Here is a 19090-nt window from a genome sequence, read left to right on the forward strand (position 1 = left end):
GCTTACTACTCCAGAATACTAGCAACAGAGACAACATTTCTTACTAAATTAAAATTTCCATTAAAATATACAGATGTACAGATGTTTGTTCCCTGGAGATGTTATAGCTTATTTTTATTTGGAAAACAACAACATGAAAGATGATCATGGGTGTCTGGGCATATGTGTAGGACCGTATTAAAACTGTGAAATAATTATTAAAATAATTTGTGCTGAAATAGTTGTTGGCTTTCTCTGAACCTTGATGCTGGGATCCAGTCTGAGCTTGCACACTCTGGAATGTTGCACTGTGGCCTTAAAGTATGTTTTACAAGTTCACAAGTGTTGTGTAATCGTAAAATCATATTCAGTGAGTAAATGATCTTATAAAAGGCTCTTAACTCCTTAAACTGTCACACTTCATCAAAATCACAGCAATTATTACTTAGAGTAGTATACACCCAGGAATTAAAAATACTTACCACCCCTCTCGCCCCCAGCGTTAACCTGTTATTAACCTTCTAACCACCATTGTTACCTAAAATGTTGTTCAAAATCTGACCATTTAGTTTTTTTTTTATTCAGCAGTGCAGTGGTGTCTGTTGTTGTTGTTGTTGGTGTGTGTGTGTGTGTGTGTGTGTGTGTGTGTGTGTGTGTGTGTGTGTGTGTGTGTGTGTGTTGTAGGTAGCGTGTGAAATCATGCTGAATAAAACAGATGTGCTCGCTGCTCTCAGAGATGCTGTCGGTAAGAAAAGCAGATGTGCTCAGTTCCTCAGTCTTAACTGGCACATAAAATGTTTGTATTGAAGAAGGAATAATACAGAATTAAACTAAATCACTAAACAGTGAGATTAGATGTGTGTAAAATGTTAACAAGACTTTCTGGTGTCTTTCTGTAGGTATTGTGTATAATTCAACAGGCCAGCAGGGCTGCTATGATGTGTACTCGCTCTATGTGGAGTGTGCAGATCCTACTGGCTGTGGCCTCGGCTTCAACAGTTATGCCTGGGATTATCAGGTTCGTTACATTTATTAGTAGATTTTTGTGCTTATTTTTGTGCTCATTGTTTAATTCCTCTTATCTTTTACAATTAATGATGAACTCAATTGAGGCCAGTAGGAGTAAATAATGTTCATCATTCAGCTCAACTTATAAATGCCCACCATCGCTAAGATCTGGGTTTGAAACTTAGCCATGTTGTCGCCTGGCTGGGCATCTACACAGACATGACTGGCTGTGTCTAAGGAGGGGATGAACAAAGCCCTGTGATGGATTGGCACCCTGTCCAGGGTATTTGTGCCTTGCAGCCAGTGTTTCCTGGTGGAACTGGATTTGCTGCGGCCCTAGTGGTTAATGAAGTATTAACATGATAGTTATTTTATATTGGTTAGTGTATTAATGTTAAATTCTATAAATTCTAATGTAGATCAGTCTACAGTTGTTGCAAATCTATTGATTCAACCTCCATTTAAATATTCAAACAATATATGTATACAGCATATCAATGTATTTAAGCAAAACTAATTTTAGATGTTTATTAGTCGTGTACAGAGGTTGAGATGTACTTTGAAAGCAACAATGTGACAGACATGTTCCCGCCCATGGCCTTTACTGAGAGTATGAGAGCACAGTACTGTGAGAAGCGATGGGGTGTGGTGCCACGGCCAGGCTGGCTCAAAACTCAGTACTGGGGTGATGGTGAGTACAACATGCTAATAAGCTTCGGACCACAGCAAGTCACAGAAAAACTCAGATAAATGTACAGATTTTTTTTCATACCTTAATTTTTTTTCCACCTTTACTGCTTATTTGGTTTCTACCTGCACTAAGCAAACTTCAGACACTAAAGATGCTTTGGCAATTTTTTTATTTAGCATGTACTTATGTTTGTATATGTGTAATGTGCATGGTTTGGAAAACCACAACTTTGAACACATCTGCATGGTTTATAGTATTTTTTTTCTTGTAGAATCAACAAGCTAAATGCTTAGAATAAATAAAGTAATTATTGTATGAACATGACTTTGAGATGGACGTAGCAGCTAAATAAATACATAAATGCACATGATTATTTTCAGCCCTTTCAACTGCCAGCAATATCATCTTCTCTAATGGTGATCTGGATCCATGGGCCAACGGAGGGGTGAGGCACTCAAAATTTTGCCCTTTACAAAATGTATTTACTCAAATGACACGTTGTACTGTAGTGAGATTTTGTGATTGTTATAACATTCTGTTCTTTTAGATCAGGAAGTCACTGAGTGAGTCTCTGATTGCAATCAACATAGCTGACGGAGCGCATCATCTAGATTTAAGGTGAGCAGATTCCTTCAAATTGATAAAATAACTTTACGGGAGATTTGACGTTGTCTCGGAACTACAGTAAAGTAACACATTACACGGCTAAAAAAAAAAAAATAAAACTGGAAATACTGCTTTTAATGTTGAACTGAAAAATATAAAACTGAGAATTGTTTTGTATAAGAGGCTGTTAGCTAGCTGGACTGCTGTGATGAAGCATGAGAACATAAAGCATTTTTAATCTCAGTCTCCATCTGTTTATCATCCTGGTAATTTAACTATTAAGGTGTCCTATTTTCTTAGTCATTAAATGTTTATTGGAATGCGTGCCACATCATTCAAACCTATAACTACCCTCCACTTACTGTAAATGTTGTATTAAACACAAAACTGTTTTTAAACGAGCTGTACTTACGTAATGGTTTGTAATGGAATGTTACGGTTAACAGGGCATCCAACGTGGCGGACCCGGCCTCAGTGGTAAAGGCACGCCAGCAAGAGGCCTCCATTATTGCTCAGTGGGTGAGCGTGTCAAGAGAATAAATGGGGCTTGAAAAGTATTATCTGATTCAAATTTCATCAGTACTGGTACTTTTTATCTTTGTTTTAATCAAAATGTTCTGTGTAAAGCTGATAGCTAGCTAAAAGATAATATCCAGTCAGCTACTTCACCACAGAAAACTCGCAGCATAAAAAATAAAACATTCAGAAGTCAGTCCAGTACTAGTAATACTAGTAGTGGAATCTGTGCATGCCATGCATCATTTTCATAATGTCATTATTTCTGTGTTTTTGAAGCATGTAAAACAAGTTTAAATAAAGTGTACAAACTCTTACACAGATTTTATAAGTAGAAATGTTTATTGACAAAGCTTTTCTGAGCAGATTTCGCAAATTACAAAACGATCAACCATTAAACAAAACACAGAACTGATAGTGCAGGGAATATCTGAACCATAGAAACAGACTTCAGATATAAATGTGTGTAAAATGTTAAGATAATTAAAAAAAATTTTTACGCCCTTGCACCCTCAATTAAGCCGCACCTTAAGGGTAAAGGGTGGAACAAGGCTTATGTGTATGCAGGTTTATGTAATGTGGATAAGGGGTGTGTGTGTTTGTAAAGCCACCTTGGTTTTGCTAGCTGTATAAATGTACTGAAATCATGTGGCAGTACTGAACACCATGTACATTTACTAGTTCAGTTTAATTTCAAACACCATTGTGACTGTGTAAATAGGACTGTGTTAAGATAAGTACAATAAACTGCAGTGTTTCACCGTAATACAGTTTGTTTGTGCGGCTGTATTAAAAATATAAAGCATCAATGGTCTGTATCATGCAATGTATCGTTACACCTTTACCTGCATGAAATACAGATTCCAAGTCAATTTGAATGTGTTAGATTTTTTTTAAAACCTTGTTTTCATAATGTTACTTAAATAGCATTGCTTTTGGTCGAAATATTAAATGACATTCATTACTTGCCCCAAATAAATTTTCAAAAGCCCTTAATTAAGTTTGTAAAATGTAAACTCTTACCATGTACAAATAACAAATAAGCTAATCGAATGATCACGAATGATAGTTTTCAGTATTATAAATAATCAGAATTTTTCTATCTTTACAATAAATCTACAAACATTAAAAATTCATCCTTAATTTGGGATACATAAAATAGAAACATTTCAATACAAATATACAGTTATTTATACTCAAAAAGTCATTGCTTAGGAACGATGTAAAGGCACAAGTAGAAAGAAACACCAACATCATGTGGTGGTGATCAGTCTGTGTAGCCCTTATCGACTCTGAACACTTCATCAAGTTTTCAGTCACATACAACACAAGCAAAACAGTCATATTCATCATTACTAACTGGCTGTAATCAGGAACTAAACATGTTCCAACACCACCTTATAAAAATCATTTACAAACTTCTGAAGTACTAAACTGAACCATTTCACAAACTACTTAAAACAGCTTGCTAACCATTTTAAAGCAGTTTAAACATAATGACACTATGTGGCCAAACATTTTTGGACTTTGAACTATTACATTATTATTGAGTGTCTTATTGTTCAACTATGGTGATTAATCTACAGTTGAGCTCTTTTTTGCTGCTTTAACAGATTGCTGGTCAGCTTTTTCTAAATTTTGGAAATGCTCCTCAAGGATTCATTTTATTTACAAGAGCATTTATGAGGTTGGAAACTGGTGAGAACTTAACTTTATGATGAATTAGAATGCCATCATCAAACTTGGCAAGCCATTTTAATAGAATTTGTTGGGTGCACAGGGAAGGTGCCATGCTTAAAATAGTTTTTCTGACATTTGCAAAGCCCAGAATGTCAATGGGACTCAAATGTTGAATCTTCGATACATAAGATAAAGCTTATTATGATAACACAAACTGTGCATAATGAAGTGGGCATTTATATGGATAAATCTGGGTTTGGTAGATGCACCCAAAACACTAGCTTTAGGCTTTTGTCCCATAACTGCATAATCTATAAGCTTGTGCTGAACTGTTATTGTATGAATGTTGCTTCTTAAGCCATACTGGAAATACTGTGTCACATTTTACCACATGCTGGTCCCATCCGGCTTACCGCTTAAAAGCTCAGCTGCTTTAAACAAACATCAAAGCATCTTCAGGCCTGAAACGTAACCCTAACTTGTGGTATACCATGAGTGTGAAGCACGATGATGGATTTGGCTGCTAGTGCAAGCATGGCATTAATAAGTCTGTATGGAAAAAAGCTATATGCTTTCTTTTAGTTTTGCACCAGTTACCAGTAGATGTGGTTGATTAGAAATGGTGTATCAGTAAAGTCAAACAACACAATAAAACACAGTGAGAGAAATGAATTATAGGCAGGAATGGCAGTAGCCTGTGAAAATAACAGCTAAGATTGTAAGTGATCACAGAACATGTAATACACCACTCTTTGAAGCTACAACATATGAAAATATTAAAAAAAATTATATAAAACACATGATGATTTGGACCTGAAATATTTAACAACAAGCATTTCAAATAAGTGGGACCACCATAAAGTGCTTGTAGTCTGTACAAAATAATTCACAGTTTAAATTGGACTTGCACAGATGCACACGGTTAACTAAGTGGGCGGATAGTGACAGTATAATTCCTGCCTGCCTCCCTTCTGCCTACTTTGTGCTTTACAGTGCTGTAGCTCAGACTATCAACACATCACAGTTGAGTCAGAAGCCTGGAGTACAAGGAGTAAACACACGGACCCACTGAATATAAAAAACAGAATTGCTGTAAAGTTTACAGCATACAGAATTAAATGTTTTTATATTATGTAGAAATTTAATCACTAATCCAACTGTATTTAAAGCACAAGATTTTAAGGACTGGAAAATAATGCAAACTATTTTTCTACAAACACTGAATGTGGGCTGATTAGTTGGGTGTAAGGTTAGACTTATTTTGCACTGTAACTAAATATTAATGTCTAAAATATTTTTCTGTAACTAGTGTGTGTGTGTCACAATTCAAAGCACATCTGGTTTCTCAGTAATTCCTCACAGAACTGGCGATGTGGTTTAGAACACAGCAGTACTACCTGTAATGTCTTTTATTTCAATGTGTCTACAGAAAATTATCTGAAAATGTGAATACACAGTAGGTGAATACACCTACTTGAAAATTAAGTTTTACATAAGAAGTTGTTTTACCTAATTGTAAAAAAAAAATTAATATGATATCAAGATCAATAATTTATTTTTATTTTATTGCACTACTCTCTAACAGGAGGAGAAATGTGTAATCGTGGTGCTTTTTTCACTACAGATAAAATATAAAAATGATTTTTGTGCTTACTAGCAACACACAAAAGTGGTTCCCAGTTTTGCAAGAGTCAATACCGTGAGAATATGTCTCATTTTTTAGCCAGAATGCGAGGCTTTTAATTTGAGCTTTAATTGGTCATTAGCCTGAAATAAGGATCCCTGAAGTGATACAGTTAATGCTCTATGTAAGCTTATTTTAAACTTTGTGTTGTAAACTGGTAGCTGTGGTTTATATGAATGAATTCAGGCTGAATGTGGAGAACATCAGCTTCATAACAAACACCAGACATGTCTCAACTACGTTTGGGAAATTGGAAAACTGTGTAAACGTTCTCGAGCTTATAAATTAAACCAATTCCTTATGAACTTTTAAAAGACTCACACTGCGATATCATCCCCTTTTTACAGACAATAAATCTCTACATAGATTCTCTTTTATAAAAAGCTAATACAATCACTCATCACATGCCTCCAGTTATTTACAAAAACAAAATCTCACACCCAGAGTTGAATAGAAACATGGCAGTTTAGACAAAGTCACTTACAGAGATTCTTTTGTAAAGCCCTGAGAGAAGCGTGTGTACTGTCACCCATCACTCTGCTTGTGGCCATATGGGCAGAGCATGGGCCTCTGTGTTAAAGATGTACTTGTCCAGGTTTATGAGGTCGGGGTCGTTTGAAAACAACAGGTAGAAATATTTGAGTGTCTCACCCAGGAAGAAGCTCTCCATCTTGTCTCTTGGACTGGGAGAGGCTGGGTCCTGCACGTTATTAATGGAGGTATAACCACCTGATTCAACCTGTGAGAACAAAGCTGTTTTAGAATCAAGGCACCATAGGGCGTACAGACTAATGTTAAAGAAATGGTCTATTGATTGGAAAAAAGGGCAGGGGGGCCTTAATTTTATCCATAAAGACAAAATCCAAATAAAAATAGTATGAACACACAAGCAACAGATATCTAGGGGAGTTGTTGGGGTGGTCAGTAAACCTTAAATATTTCAATAAACTATAACATTATAAATGTAACGTTTGGTCTGTTCTTGGTCTAATTAATTTTTGCAGAAACAGGACTACTTGTTGAAAGAATAATTAGTTTTGGCTTTGATTTACAGTCAAGTTACATTCTACTAAACTAAAATAGATAAGTTTGTAGAAAAACATTTTCTAGACAAATTGTAGCCCACACTTCAAACACTGTCACTGTTCAATGCTATAATAAAAAAAACTAATCAACCTACAACACCAGCAAAATTAACTTTAATTATAGTGTAAGCAACTGAAGTGTTTGATCAAACTGTATGGGGAAGGAGGGGGGTGGCTAATAAATGTTTTAGCAGTGAGGTCACTAGATCCTCAGTGGAAGTGGTGGCCTTTCATCTACATCAGCGGTCCCCAACCTATGGCACCACAGTTTCATATAAGATATAATTACATGGCGGGGGCGAGAGAATTTAAAATAGAAGGACTATAGAATGAAAAATCAGTGTGAATGCTGAGCTTTTTTCACTGCAACGAGAAACTGAATTGCTTTTGTAGCGATCTCTAATTATTTATTCTTTCTGTGTGGCCCAGTACCAGTCCGCGGTCCGGTGGTTGGGGACCACTGATCTAGATGATCAATTGTGGGTAAATGTCTGATAGTGTCAATTCTTTAAGTAAAATTATTAAGTAAAAATATAAAAAAACAACAAACATTGTCAACATGAAGGAGAAATCAGCTCTGTATTTGTTATCTTTAGTCTAACAAACCCTGATGAAAGCTACTAAAACACTATCAGCTTGGCTTTGGTTTCACCTGCTGGATTGGGAAACTGTAACCTGTCTTATACGTTACAAATACTTCATCAAACGACATTACTTATGATCTGCACTACTCACCCGTGTGTATTTATTGAAGTTTTGTAGGATCTCCCATCCCCATCTCTGGTACTTCTTGTCCTTGGTGAATCGGTACAGGTAGAAAAGGCTTTCCACAGTCTCCGGCCGTAACAGGTTGTGTCTGTCTGCAGGCTGTGGACAAACAACCACAAGTGTTGAAGAAGAAAATATAGAACAGTCATATTTACTTAACAACTACAGGGTTTGGACAATGAAACTGAAACACCTGGTTTTAGACCACAATAATTTATTAGTATGGTGTAGGGCCTCCTTTTGCGGCCAATACAGCGTCAATTCGTCTTGGAAATGCCATGAAACCTCCCACACTAAAATGACAGGTGTTTCAGTTTCATTGTCCAACCCCTGTATATTCTCATTGTAACAAATATGAAACATTTTTAAATAGTTTAAATATGATTTACACAATAGAATATTTCATCATTATTGCTCAGTCCGGATTCAACAGTTTAAATGAACACCCACAAAGTGATGCAACATCATTTCAGCAAGAGCACAGACCTCAAGCTACTGCTCAGGTGTGCTCCTTACAACCTTAAAAACATTTTGTTTTAGCCAATGTGCTACTCAAGTGATAAAGAGACACTAACTTTAACGATCACATCATGTGTGCCGGCTGCGTCCATGTTGAAGTGTGCGATCTCAGGACTCAGGCCCGTCTCCATCTGTGCATACATCTGGTAGCAGGTTTCCATCAGCTGTTTGGCCAGCTCCATGTGTTCTGCTGACAGGCCGTTGTGCGCCCCCAGAGCCAGTGTGCCTGGCAGGAAACACACCAAGTGGTCCTGAGGGAGATAAATAAATCATTAACACTCTCGTGCTTGGCCTTTGACACAACCACAGTGAGCTTTCAAATGTAGAAACTGAATTAGAAAATTTTTGTTGCATCACCTGATTAATGCATTTAACTAAAGAATCACTCAGAGTATCATTGATAATACAGGAATGTGTACAGATTTGAAATTTACGCTTTGCACTAGGCAAATGTTATTAGAATATGGAAAATAAAACTATAAGCATGACTCAGTTGGGGGGAAATTGTTTAAGTGGGATTTTGTTAAAGTAATGGAAAAATGAAAAGTGGTTTATTTAGATTTGTAATAGCGTTTAAAAGCGACTAAATCAGAGTAAACTAAACCTGTATGCACAACACTACACTCTTAAACTAATAACAATGTGTGTGTGTGTGAGTTGTGTGAGTTATGCAGTAATCAGATAAATGAATTAGTTTTGTGTGGTGTATCACTGGCATTATTGTTATAAAGTATTGTGACTTACCATCTTGGGGCTGAAGCGTCTATAGGACAGCTCCCCTACAAAGGTAAGGCCAAGGGGAGCAGACTTCTTTACCAGGTTTTTTTGAACTCCATCCACAGCCTGCAGATAGTCCTCCAACAACCTGGATACAGTGATCAATATCATCAATTTAACTCATATCAAACGTTTGGTTTCCTTTATTAAATTTAATTAAATCCCACCAACAACAGCTGCTCATGTTTAAGTTATCTATCTGGTTAGCTTTTTAAGTTTATTTTTTATTTTTTATTTATTTATTTATTTATTTATTAATTCATTTGTTAGGATTTTAACGTCATGTTTTACACTTTGGTTACATTCAAGACAGGACGGGTAGTTACTGGTTACACAAGATTCATCAGTTCAAGTCTTTTAATGTCAAACAGAGTCATGGACAATTTTGTATTTTCAATTCACCTCAATTTTACATTTTTGCACTGTGGGAGGAAACCGGAGCTCCCGGAGGAAACCGGAGCTCCCAGAGGAAACCCACGCAGACACGGGGAGAACATGCAAACTCCACACAGAAAGGACCTGGACCACTCCACCTGGGAATTGAACCCAGGACCTTTTTGCTGTGCTACCCACTGAGCCACCGTGCGGCCCAACTGTGGTACAATAAGTCACATTAAATACCTGTCTGTATTACAGGAGATAAAAATGTAACAACCTGACTGTAACCATGTGATAAATCTCTCAATCATCACTGGCTCACATATAAATGTAAAATTATTCACACTGAGCCTGTTACTTAGGGGAAAGTGTTATCTAACAGTGCCCGATGTGGAAAGGTACAGAGACCCCGTCTTGTTTAATCACACTTATAAATGTCAAGAGTCAGGCGAGTGCTGAGAGGATCAAACAGAGAGGGAATTAATGTTTCTGGCTTGTGAAAGCATGTTGTATAATCCAGACTCATGCTACATGCTGAGAAAAACACAGAGCTGACTCACTCAGTTTCCTTCCTGCCTCCCTGGATCCACTGTTTCAGCAGATACTCGTAGTAGCTGTCAGCCCTGGCTCCTAGTGTGTACATGCCCAAGTGGGTAAACTTCCCGTTGTTGGTGTTGATGAACATGGGTACCAGGCCGTCATGCTTCCCATCCAGGTTGTGCACCTTCTTCATCACCTCCATCACAGCATCCTAGAGAGGAACGGGGGCCGGAAACAATAAATCTAATCGTGTTTGGCTACTGCAGCAAAGCAAAACAATTACTGGTAATTCAACTTCACATAGACAAATAAATAAGAACAATGCTAATTGGGAGAAAAAGCACATCAAGCAGCCAATCAGTCATGTGACATTCATTTAGAATCATACAGGTTGAACTAAATCATTTAGATTGACATTACTGTTCAAATTTCACTACAAAATAGTTACCTGAAGCTAGAAGCTATAAAAGGCCACAGTACACCTGTTTAATTTAGAATTCAATTAAATGTTTTTTAATAAGATCTTCAGATTTATTTTATATTTGCATAAAATGTGTCTTCACAACACCAGTCAACACCAGTTGTGTTAAGCCCCCTTCAGTTGAATTGTACCCGTACAGTACAATGCCGTACGCATCCAAATCCAGAACTATCCGTGCCGTACCTTATCTTTTTTTTTTAATGGCAAATCAGGCACAAACACAAGCATACTGAAGCAGGCTGTATGTATGGGAGGAGCAAGAGGAAGCGCAGGGCATTGATTGGTCAGACAGAATAGCCACTAGAGTTAAACAGTACAAGCACTATATTGAAAACCCAACTGCAACCCGGTTTTATTAAAGTAAAAAAAAAAAGAAAACTATGAAAAAAAAAAAAAAAAAAAAAACAGGTGAAAAGAAGCGGTTGGCAATTGCATGTGTCAGAAGGGACGTGTGTTGGGTTGGTACAGCCCCTTCTTGGTCAGGGCAGGGGTCTGCAGCAGTTGAAGAAAGATACAGCTGGGTAATTGGAAATGCAGAAATTAATTTTATAGGATTTAATAATTATGAGAATTTAGACAGAGTTCAATAAATGGTAAAGATGCATTAAATAAATAGATGTTTTGAATTTTAAATCAAAATCTTTCTTCTCCTTTGTAAGACGCATCTTGTGTATATTTTACTAATATGTACAAATTAATTTGCACCAATCACATGGTTCACTACCTACATTCAAAGATTTTTAGTACCCACACCACTCACCTGGTATTTGGGGTCTCCAGTGAGGCGACTGAGCTCTCTGAACTCCAGCTGAATGCTGGTGACCTCGGCCACAGTGCTGTCGGTGGTCCACTGTGGCGGGTGAGCCGTGCCGGTACCGATGTTTACATCCGAGTACGGGATCTTTGACGGCGTTTTGAAGGCGGGCATCAGCCTGGATCCAATGTCTTTCTGCATTATCACACACAAGAAGGATTAAGAAACTTTAAAAAGTCTTAAAGCTTTTTCATTTTTATAGTCTAGGGCTTAAGTGGCAGAAGGAATGGAGGAGGCACCTCATGGTGCAAAGCACATCTTACAGTTCTCTCAAACACTCACAGCTTTCTCCAGGAAAAGCTCATCACCAGTCAGATGGTAAGTGCTGAGCAGACCTCCCAGGATGCGAATAGTGCTCTCGAACAGATTCACTTCCACGTTCTTATTAAATGAGAGATTTTCAGCCACCCATTGCCTTGCCTCCATGAACTCTGTCAGAGAAAACCATTTCAGAAATATGTAGTCTGCAAAATTCTTAGTTTGTCAGATTATTAATATTATGTAATTATATTTCTATCAGTACCACAATCACACCACAATTAACTCTGCTTGAGTCTTAAACCAGTGAAGTGCTTTAACTATAGGCTGCTATATACTGTTCTGCTATACCTACACTGTAATGACGTGTTACTCAGAAGTGCAAAATGCAAAAATGGTTATAAGCCACATTAATTTTTATCCTGGTCAGGGTTATGATTAGTCTGGCCTCAAATCACTAAGCACACTACAGTAACACAATCTGGAATGGACACCAACCTAATCCAGGACCTCTGCAATCCCCAACCCCTTCACCTCAAACATGAGCACAACTTGTTTACCTTTTTTGAGACCCATAATCCACATTGTGTCCAGTGCATCAATAAGGGTCAGCCCCAGCCCGAACCATTCCGAATACGACTTTGAAATGGGTTTGAGCTCATCATGCCCCCAGGCAAAATCCTTATAACCTTTCCATGCATGTTGGAAAGCTTTTCTCACTGCCTCCTGCCTGCTTTCCGCTAAGAAAATCAATAAAATAAAGAAAAAACAAACAAAGAACACAGAACTGTGATATTCCAGATGGTTTTCACTATGTGTCTAAACAAGCCAAACATAAGAGAAGTGGGAAAGCATTAATACAGACCTAGTTGCCATTCCACAGAGTCATCCAGTTCAGCTGCATTCTCTTTCTGCCCATCACTTGATTTTGTGCCAGGACTGATCACAGTATCAGCCCAACTACAAGCAACACAGAAAATGAAACTGACAGTGTGTACATAGAATACAACCTCTCAAGATAAGACAACATTGCTTTAGAATAAATTTGCCTGCTAAACAGGATGGTCTATTTCATTCCAGTTTACCTATGCCAGCCATACCCACTGCTGCGAGTTACAATTTAGATTTTTTGAATGAAATGTACATTATTAGGGCACTCGGGTGGCACATTGGTAAAGTACGCTGGCCTACTACTGTTGAGATCTGTGGATCCAGGGTTCAAATCTCAGCAGTGCTATTAACCAGTCTGTCCAGCATGATTAGCTTTGACCCTCCCGTCTCCAGACATAGCTAATTACATCTATGTAGAAGCCCGGTTGGCCGATAGCACTGCCGATACTCTGACCTCTGCTGTATGAAATCTGGAAAGCAGTCAAAGCATTTTGTCTTTTGTAGTCTTACCCGATACGTGACTTGCTCTTAAAAAACTCTGTGATCTCGGCTGCCACTCCCTGAGGTTCTGAGCCATTCTTCTTACTGAACACACGATTCTGCAGAAGAGGTGGTCCTCTCCTTTGATATCCCTTTTTCTGGTTCAGAAAAGAAAGTGACAAAGCTCATTTTAACAATAACACACACAAAACATTTTGGTCTGAATATCATATTCAATTCCTCAAGTACTGCATACAATGGTCAGATCAATCAATATACATATATACAACTAATAAAAGAAACTCATCAGCAGAAAATGATACATTCATGGTCACAGCAGACTGGACAAGATTAGAGTTATGAATTTTAAGTCTCAGTGGTTGCATTAACCTGGTCAGGTGCTCTACAAATACAGTTGTACATTGCGAATGGGATGGTCGGTTGGGAAGTAACTCCTACTGGCTGGTTGAGGAATACTTGTAGTACAGAGTGTTCTCTCATTTGTATTGCGGTTTTATGAAGAAGAGCTTGATGGCTTTACAAGTGTTAGAGAGGGCGTGTGCTAGTCTGTTGTCCTGCTTGAAAAGCATGGAAGTTATACATGAGAAACAATGCAGAAGCGATCAGGTGGCACACATTATTATGTTAGCCCACTACTGCCGAGATCCAGGTTTGAATCTCAGGTGTGCTATAGGCCGGCTGCGTGTCTACACAGACATAACTGACTGTGTCTGGGGGGGAATCCTGTACCAGCATCCTGATGGTAAATTAAACTTCCTCAGGCTGTTTAATGTGCTGAATCTCAAGCTTTTCTTAAACAATGACTAAAGACCTTCCTTTATACTAAGTATTTAAGTTAGTAGTTTATACTCATAAACTGATGACAAACCTCTAAAGGTGGCTCATGCAGAGATCCTTTACTCTGATCCCGCAGCTCTTCGCCATATGGCAGCTCCACCCCACCACCGTCCCTGCCTTTATATTCTAATAAAAGAACAGCAACAGTAAAGCAACAATGCTGATCAATGACTAGCTTGTTATAAATGGTTAAAAGATGTAAAAAAAGTCATACGTACCTTCTAAAGGTGCTGAGAATCTGAGATATGCAACAATGACAGTGAAAAGGAGCAAAACCAGAACAAACAGGATAAGACTTCGTTGCAAGCGTGAAAGCTGATTCCACTTCTACAGGATGAAAATAAATGCAAAACAATGCAATACCAGCGCAAGACTAGACAACATCCAACAACTGACATTTCAATGTATACTTTCACTGCAACTCTACCTTACAATGACTGATTCAAATCCTTAGTTAAAAATAATTCATGACACAATTTGTACACTGAGGCAACAAAAAGTGCACAGTGGTGCACCTGAATCTAGCTTTGTTTAAAGCATCAAGATAATTTCTTTTTGGGGCATAACATCTTGTCTGCAATGCCACTTAGGGTTTTCACACTCTGGTTTATTCCCACCCCGACCCCTCTCTCCTGTACAGAGATATATCATCACTGATATATAACACGCACATGCACAATCATGCACATTTAATAAATGATAATAAATAAATCTACAGGTAGATTCGAACAGATGGTAAGAAAAGACAACAGCCACTCTTCTGGGGGGGCTTCTCACAAGATATTGAAGTATGTCTGTGGGAATTTGTGCCAATTCAGTCAGGAGAATTTGTATGGCTGGACACTGATGTTGGTCATGAAAGCCTTGATATTGACATTCCAGTTTATTACATAGCTGTTCATTGGTACTGAGGTCAGGGCCCTGTACAGGCCACTGGTGTTTCTTTAAACTGAGCTTTTCTTCATGTCTTTATAGACCTTGATTTGTGCAAAGGGGCACAGCCACGCTGGAAGAGGAAAGGGCCTTCCCTAAATTGTTGCTGCAAAGTTGGAAGCATATCATTTCCGTTATGTAATTGATTTTTTACACCTGTTAGCAACTGTTGTGGTTGAAACACATGAATTAAAAAAATAGAAGGGGTGTCCCAATACTTTTGTCCAAATAGTGTATCTGTAACAGTGTACGTAGATCAAATGAGCATTTCATTATCTCGGAGGTCTCCTTACCCGCCAGTAAGACAGCTTGCGCTGTTTTCCATTTGTATAATTTCCACCTTCATTTCCACCTACTGTCAGAGAGACAAAATCCTTTTTGCCCTGAGACAGCATTTTGCAGTCTCAGTCTCTCCCTAAAGGTAGAAGAACCAGACAGGCTGTTTAAAAACCATATCACAGATTTCCAGTAGGTCTAGCAAAGCCTGTTCATGTTCAGCATGGCTGAGTGGGAAGATGGCAATGAAATTACACTTTGCCCAGTTTGCCTCGCCCTGCAGAACTTTTAAGCTTTTTAATCTCAGCTGTAATATGTCTCACACCCAATATTCTGATTCACTGAATGATGTTTGCTTTTTCTTTGTGAGATATTTATTGACTTTGCTAGATGTTATGCATTTATATATAAAAATATAGATTTTTTTAACTAGCTGTCCTTCTGTTCATAAATTGAACTTAAATTATATATATATAAAAAAAAGAAACCTCAGACTAATCAGTTGGCAGAGGACCATATTGTCTTCACAAAGGGAAATCCAGTACAGAGGTGCTTGTCAATGTAATTGAATTATTTCATTTTCTGCCAATTTTACTGCAAATATATAGAATTAAAAATCGTTTTCTGTACAGGAGGTACACTGAATTTGACTAGGGGTGTTAACCTCATTTATAGGGCCACTCCATCTACTGCTCCAACACAATGGAAAGACCAAAAGAAATAACATAGATACACTATGGCTCAGACTAATGTACATGCCAAGTATGTCTTTTAATGCCTCATTATAGACAGAAACATCACCAACAAGGAGCTGATGTGAACCCATCATTTTAAAACAGAACCCTTTTGGTCAGGGCCGACTACTTTCTCAATTAGTTGTAGAAACCTTAAATCCAAACCTCGACTCTGCTACCAAGGTGTGTTTTCTTGTTGAGGATGAGAATGTAAAACACTGGCTTTGCCTAGTTTACATAATGTGAATGAGACACGGTGCTTGAGTGTAGCTCCCTGTAAAAAAGTTCATACTGAAAAGTTTATTTTATTTCTTTTGTTTTTATCTTCTCTTATTTCTACATTAGTGCAGGTATAGTTTTTAAAATGACACATTTTTGCTTGTGTTCACGATTTACTAAATACACAGCTATTAAATGTAAACATCCAGATTAAATCTGTCTTTGTTTCAAAGGCCGACTTGGTTTACCTGATTTGTTATGCAAACATGTGGGCTTCCTATTACTGTGAATGTAACATGCCTAGGCCATCCAGTAACAACAAGCAATAGTGTATACACTCTATTGAAGTGTGGTAACCCTGAACTTAAGCTGTTAATCAGAAAGGATGTGGGACTAAACCAAAAACTAAATAAAAAAAAAAAAACAACAACAAATGTGCCATCATGTTCGGTGCTGATCATCTCAACCACTGTACTACATTATTAAATGGAAATGCACACACACACACACACACACACACACACACACACACACACACACACACACACACACACACACACACACACACACACACACACACACACACACACACACACACACACAAGGATGTACTGCTCCTCAAAATGCAATCACAGTTACAGTCAATCATTCGTTTACATTTTAAAGCAGAAATGAAAAGTACAAAAAGGCAAGTATTTCCAAATATTTTAGTAATTTTTAGAATCCAGAGTAGAAAAATCAGGATGCACCTCAACACACTTTGAACTGCCATAGCAAAGGGACTGAACACTTTAATGAGAAACAGATATCAGTTTTTGTTTTTAAATATTTTTTTTAAAACTCATTATGGGATAGTAAATGTAGATCGATTATTAAAATTTGCAATTATATCCATTCAAATTCACGATAAAGTCTAAATACCTCCTAAATCCGGAGTATATAATGCATGTCTGTTTAGAAAAATGCTTTGCTGTCCTCTGCTACTACTTTGTGTAAGCATTTAATTTGTAGATAAAATTTAAGCTCTGGAGGAGGGCGGCACGGTGGGTAGCACTGTCGCCTCATGATCCTGGGTTCGATCCCCAGGTAGGGCAGTCTGGGTCCTTTCTGTGTGGAGTTTGCATGTTATCCTCTGGTTTCCTCCCACAGTCCAAAGACGTGCAAGTGAGATGAATTGGAGATACAAAACATGACGTTAAAATCCTAATAAATAAGCTCTAGAGGAGAGGGTACCTGCAGTATTTATGACATCCCTATTCGATATGGATAGAAAGGCAACAGTTTTAACATGCCTAATAAATGCATGTCCTCCTAATGGGTTTCCAGCGGGTACTCCAGTTTTCTTGCTCAAATGCACACAAAAATAAATGAATAAACAGCCCAAGTTAAACAAATTAAGACTCATATGCAGGAAAAACTTAATTTCTTTCGAGATTAATAAAGTATCCAACCATCCATCCATCCATCACGTTTTCATCAGTCCAGATGCTACCTCCATCACACTTAAGTGCAGCTGCAAAACCAGTTAAAAATACATAAAATGCACAGAATACTGTGATGTAAATTAATTGCATACATTTAGTTCGCCCACGTCCAAGACTTGTTTTCTTATATATAAAAAAAAAAAGAATTAATGTTAAAACAGTCTGCAATACGATAAATATCGTGCATCTTTGCAAAGTATCGCAATATGAGGGCAAAAATAGTGTCCCACAGCTGTAGCTAGAAAAATTTAAAACCTTTCAAAGACGTTTATCGACAATATTATTATTTAGTTTAAGCAAAGTGAACTTACCTTCCTGTTAAAATACTTCCCCTGAACAGCAACAGTGGAGCAGAGCTCAGCCTGACCAGCTCAGGATCTCACTCCAGTCCCAGGCATGACACGGCCTACCTCGCTCCCACCATAACCAAGTCACCAGAAACACTCAGCAAACGTCAAAGTGCGTGTCTGCATTTTAGAAAATGCACAAATACAGACGTCCAGCCATCCCGCAGCCTTGAGCACGACTTCTCTACAACAGACGTGTCATTTAGCGCTCCCACTGTCACACTCTCACCTGATCTAGTGGCTCTAATCACGAGTGGCTAGGATACAAATTCTTATGAGGCAGCGCTACCCCAGCAACCAATCAACACCCAGCAACCAAATCTCTACTGGAGCCCTATAGTTGTGCACTACAGAAAGTGCAGAAGCGAGCACATTGTACTCTATCTAGTGCACTTCCATAGACAGAAGGACGCATTTTGAAACACCTCCTGATGATATTTCCTTAACAATAACAGCCGCGGTAATGTACAGTCACATTCTTTAGTCACAGATTTAAAGTAAATGAGTCTCCTGATTTGAATACCATTATGAGCATATCAGAGTTGTTCCTTAAAGAGCTTATCATAATCATGGTGAATTAAAGTTTTTCAAAAGAAATGGGGGAAAGCTAAACTACAATTCTGTGAAAAAAATTATAAGTAGATTATTTTTACTGTAGACATTTACGGCATGATTTTATCCAAAGCGACTTACAGTAATGACTGAACACGACTTTTGAGCAGTTGAGGGTTAAGGGCCTTGCTCAGGGGCCCAGCAGTGGCAACTTGGTGGTGGTGGGACTTAAACAGTCAACCTTCTGATTACTAGTCCAGTACCTTAACCACAGAGCTATCACTGCCCATAGACGTGTCAAAGCTGTAAATGTCACATCAGCTGTGCATCAACGTAATAATTTTATTAGTTCATCTGAATTTTATGAAATAATCTGAATTATTTTCCCAATAAATACTTAATCACATAATTTTTGGCCAACAGCATGTGATCACCCTTCCTATTTATAATATCTAGATGTTTTAGCCAAACCATTTTCTAACGGTTGCATAAGATTCATATGTATATATACATTATATATACAGTGTATCAC

General features: G+C 37.9%; 3 protein-coding genes across 3 annotated transcripts in view; 1 reads left to right on the forward strand and 2 right to left on the reverse strand.

Annotated features, from left to right (window-relative positions):
- Positions 1 to 3117, forward strand: part of dpp7 (dipeptidyl-peptidase 7) — a 9066-nt gene extending 5949 nt beyond the window's left edge. Inside the window, exons 8-13 of the mRNA XM_063018055.1 lie at positions 664 to 724; positions 879 to 997; positions 1522 to 1678; positions 2059 to 2123; positions 2226 to 2296; positions 2731 to 3117. Of these exons, the coding sequence (XP_062874125.1) occupies positions 664 to 724; positions 879 to 997; positions 1522 to 1678; positions 2059 to 2123; positions 2226 to 2296; positions 2731 to 2824 (567 nt within the window). The 3' untranslated portion in view covers positions 2825 to 3117. The remainder of the gene's footprint in view (positions 1 to 663; positions 725 to 878; positions 998 to 1521; positions 1679 to 2058; positions 2124 to 2225; positions 2297 to 2730) is intronic.
- noxa1 (NADPH oxidase activator 1) overlaps positions 1 to 6835 on the reverse strand; it is a 27009-nt gene extending 20174 nt beyond the window's left edge. Inside the window, exon 1 of the mRNA XM_063018053.1 lies at positions 6816 to 6835. The gene's annotated coding sequence lies outside the window, so the exon portion shown is untranslated. The remainder of the gene's footprint in view (positions 1 to 6815) is intronic.
- Positions 3124 to 18222, reverse strand: man1b1b (mannosidase, alpha, class 1B, member 1b). Its single transcript, XM_063018052.1, has 14 exons — positions 17971 to 18222; positions 15240 to 15361; positions 14232 to 14340; positions 14045 to 14139; positions 13186 to 13313; positions 12650 to 12744; positions 12345 to 12524; positions 11809 to 11957; positions 11473 to 11661; positions 10252 to 10442; positions 9281 to 9401; positions 8593 to 8787; positions 7985 to 8116; positions 3124 to 6903 (listed from the first exon to the last, which is right to left on the reverse strand). The coding sequence occupies exons 2-14, from the start codon at positions 15339 to 15341 to the stop codon at positions 6697 to 6699; spliced, it is 1893 nt and encodes a 630-aa protein (XP_062874122.1). The 5' UTR covers positions 15342 to 15361; positions 17971 to 18222; the 3' UTR covers positions 3124 to 6696.
- Positions 18223 to 19090: the final 868 nt, after the last annotated feature.

This window comes from Trichomycterus rosablanca, chromosome 21, assembly GCF_030014385.1.
Source record: "Trichomycterus rosablanca isolate fTriRos1 chromosome 21, fTriRos1.hap1, whole genome shotgun sequence".
NCBI lineage: Eukaryota > Metazoa > Chordata > Actinopteri > Siluriformes > Trichomycteridae > Trichomycterus > Trichomycterus rosablanca.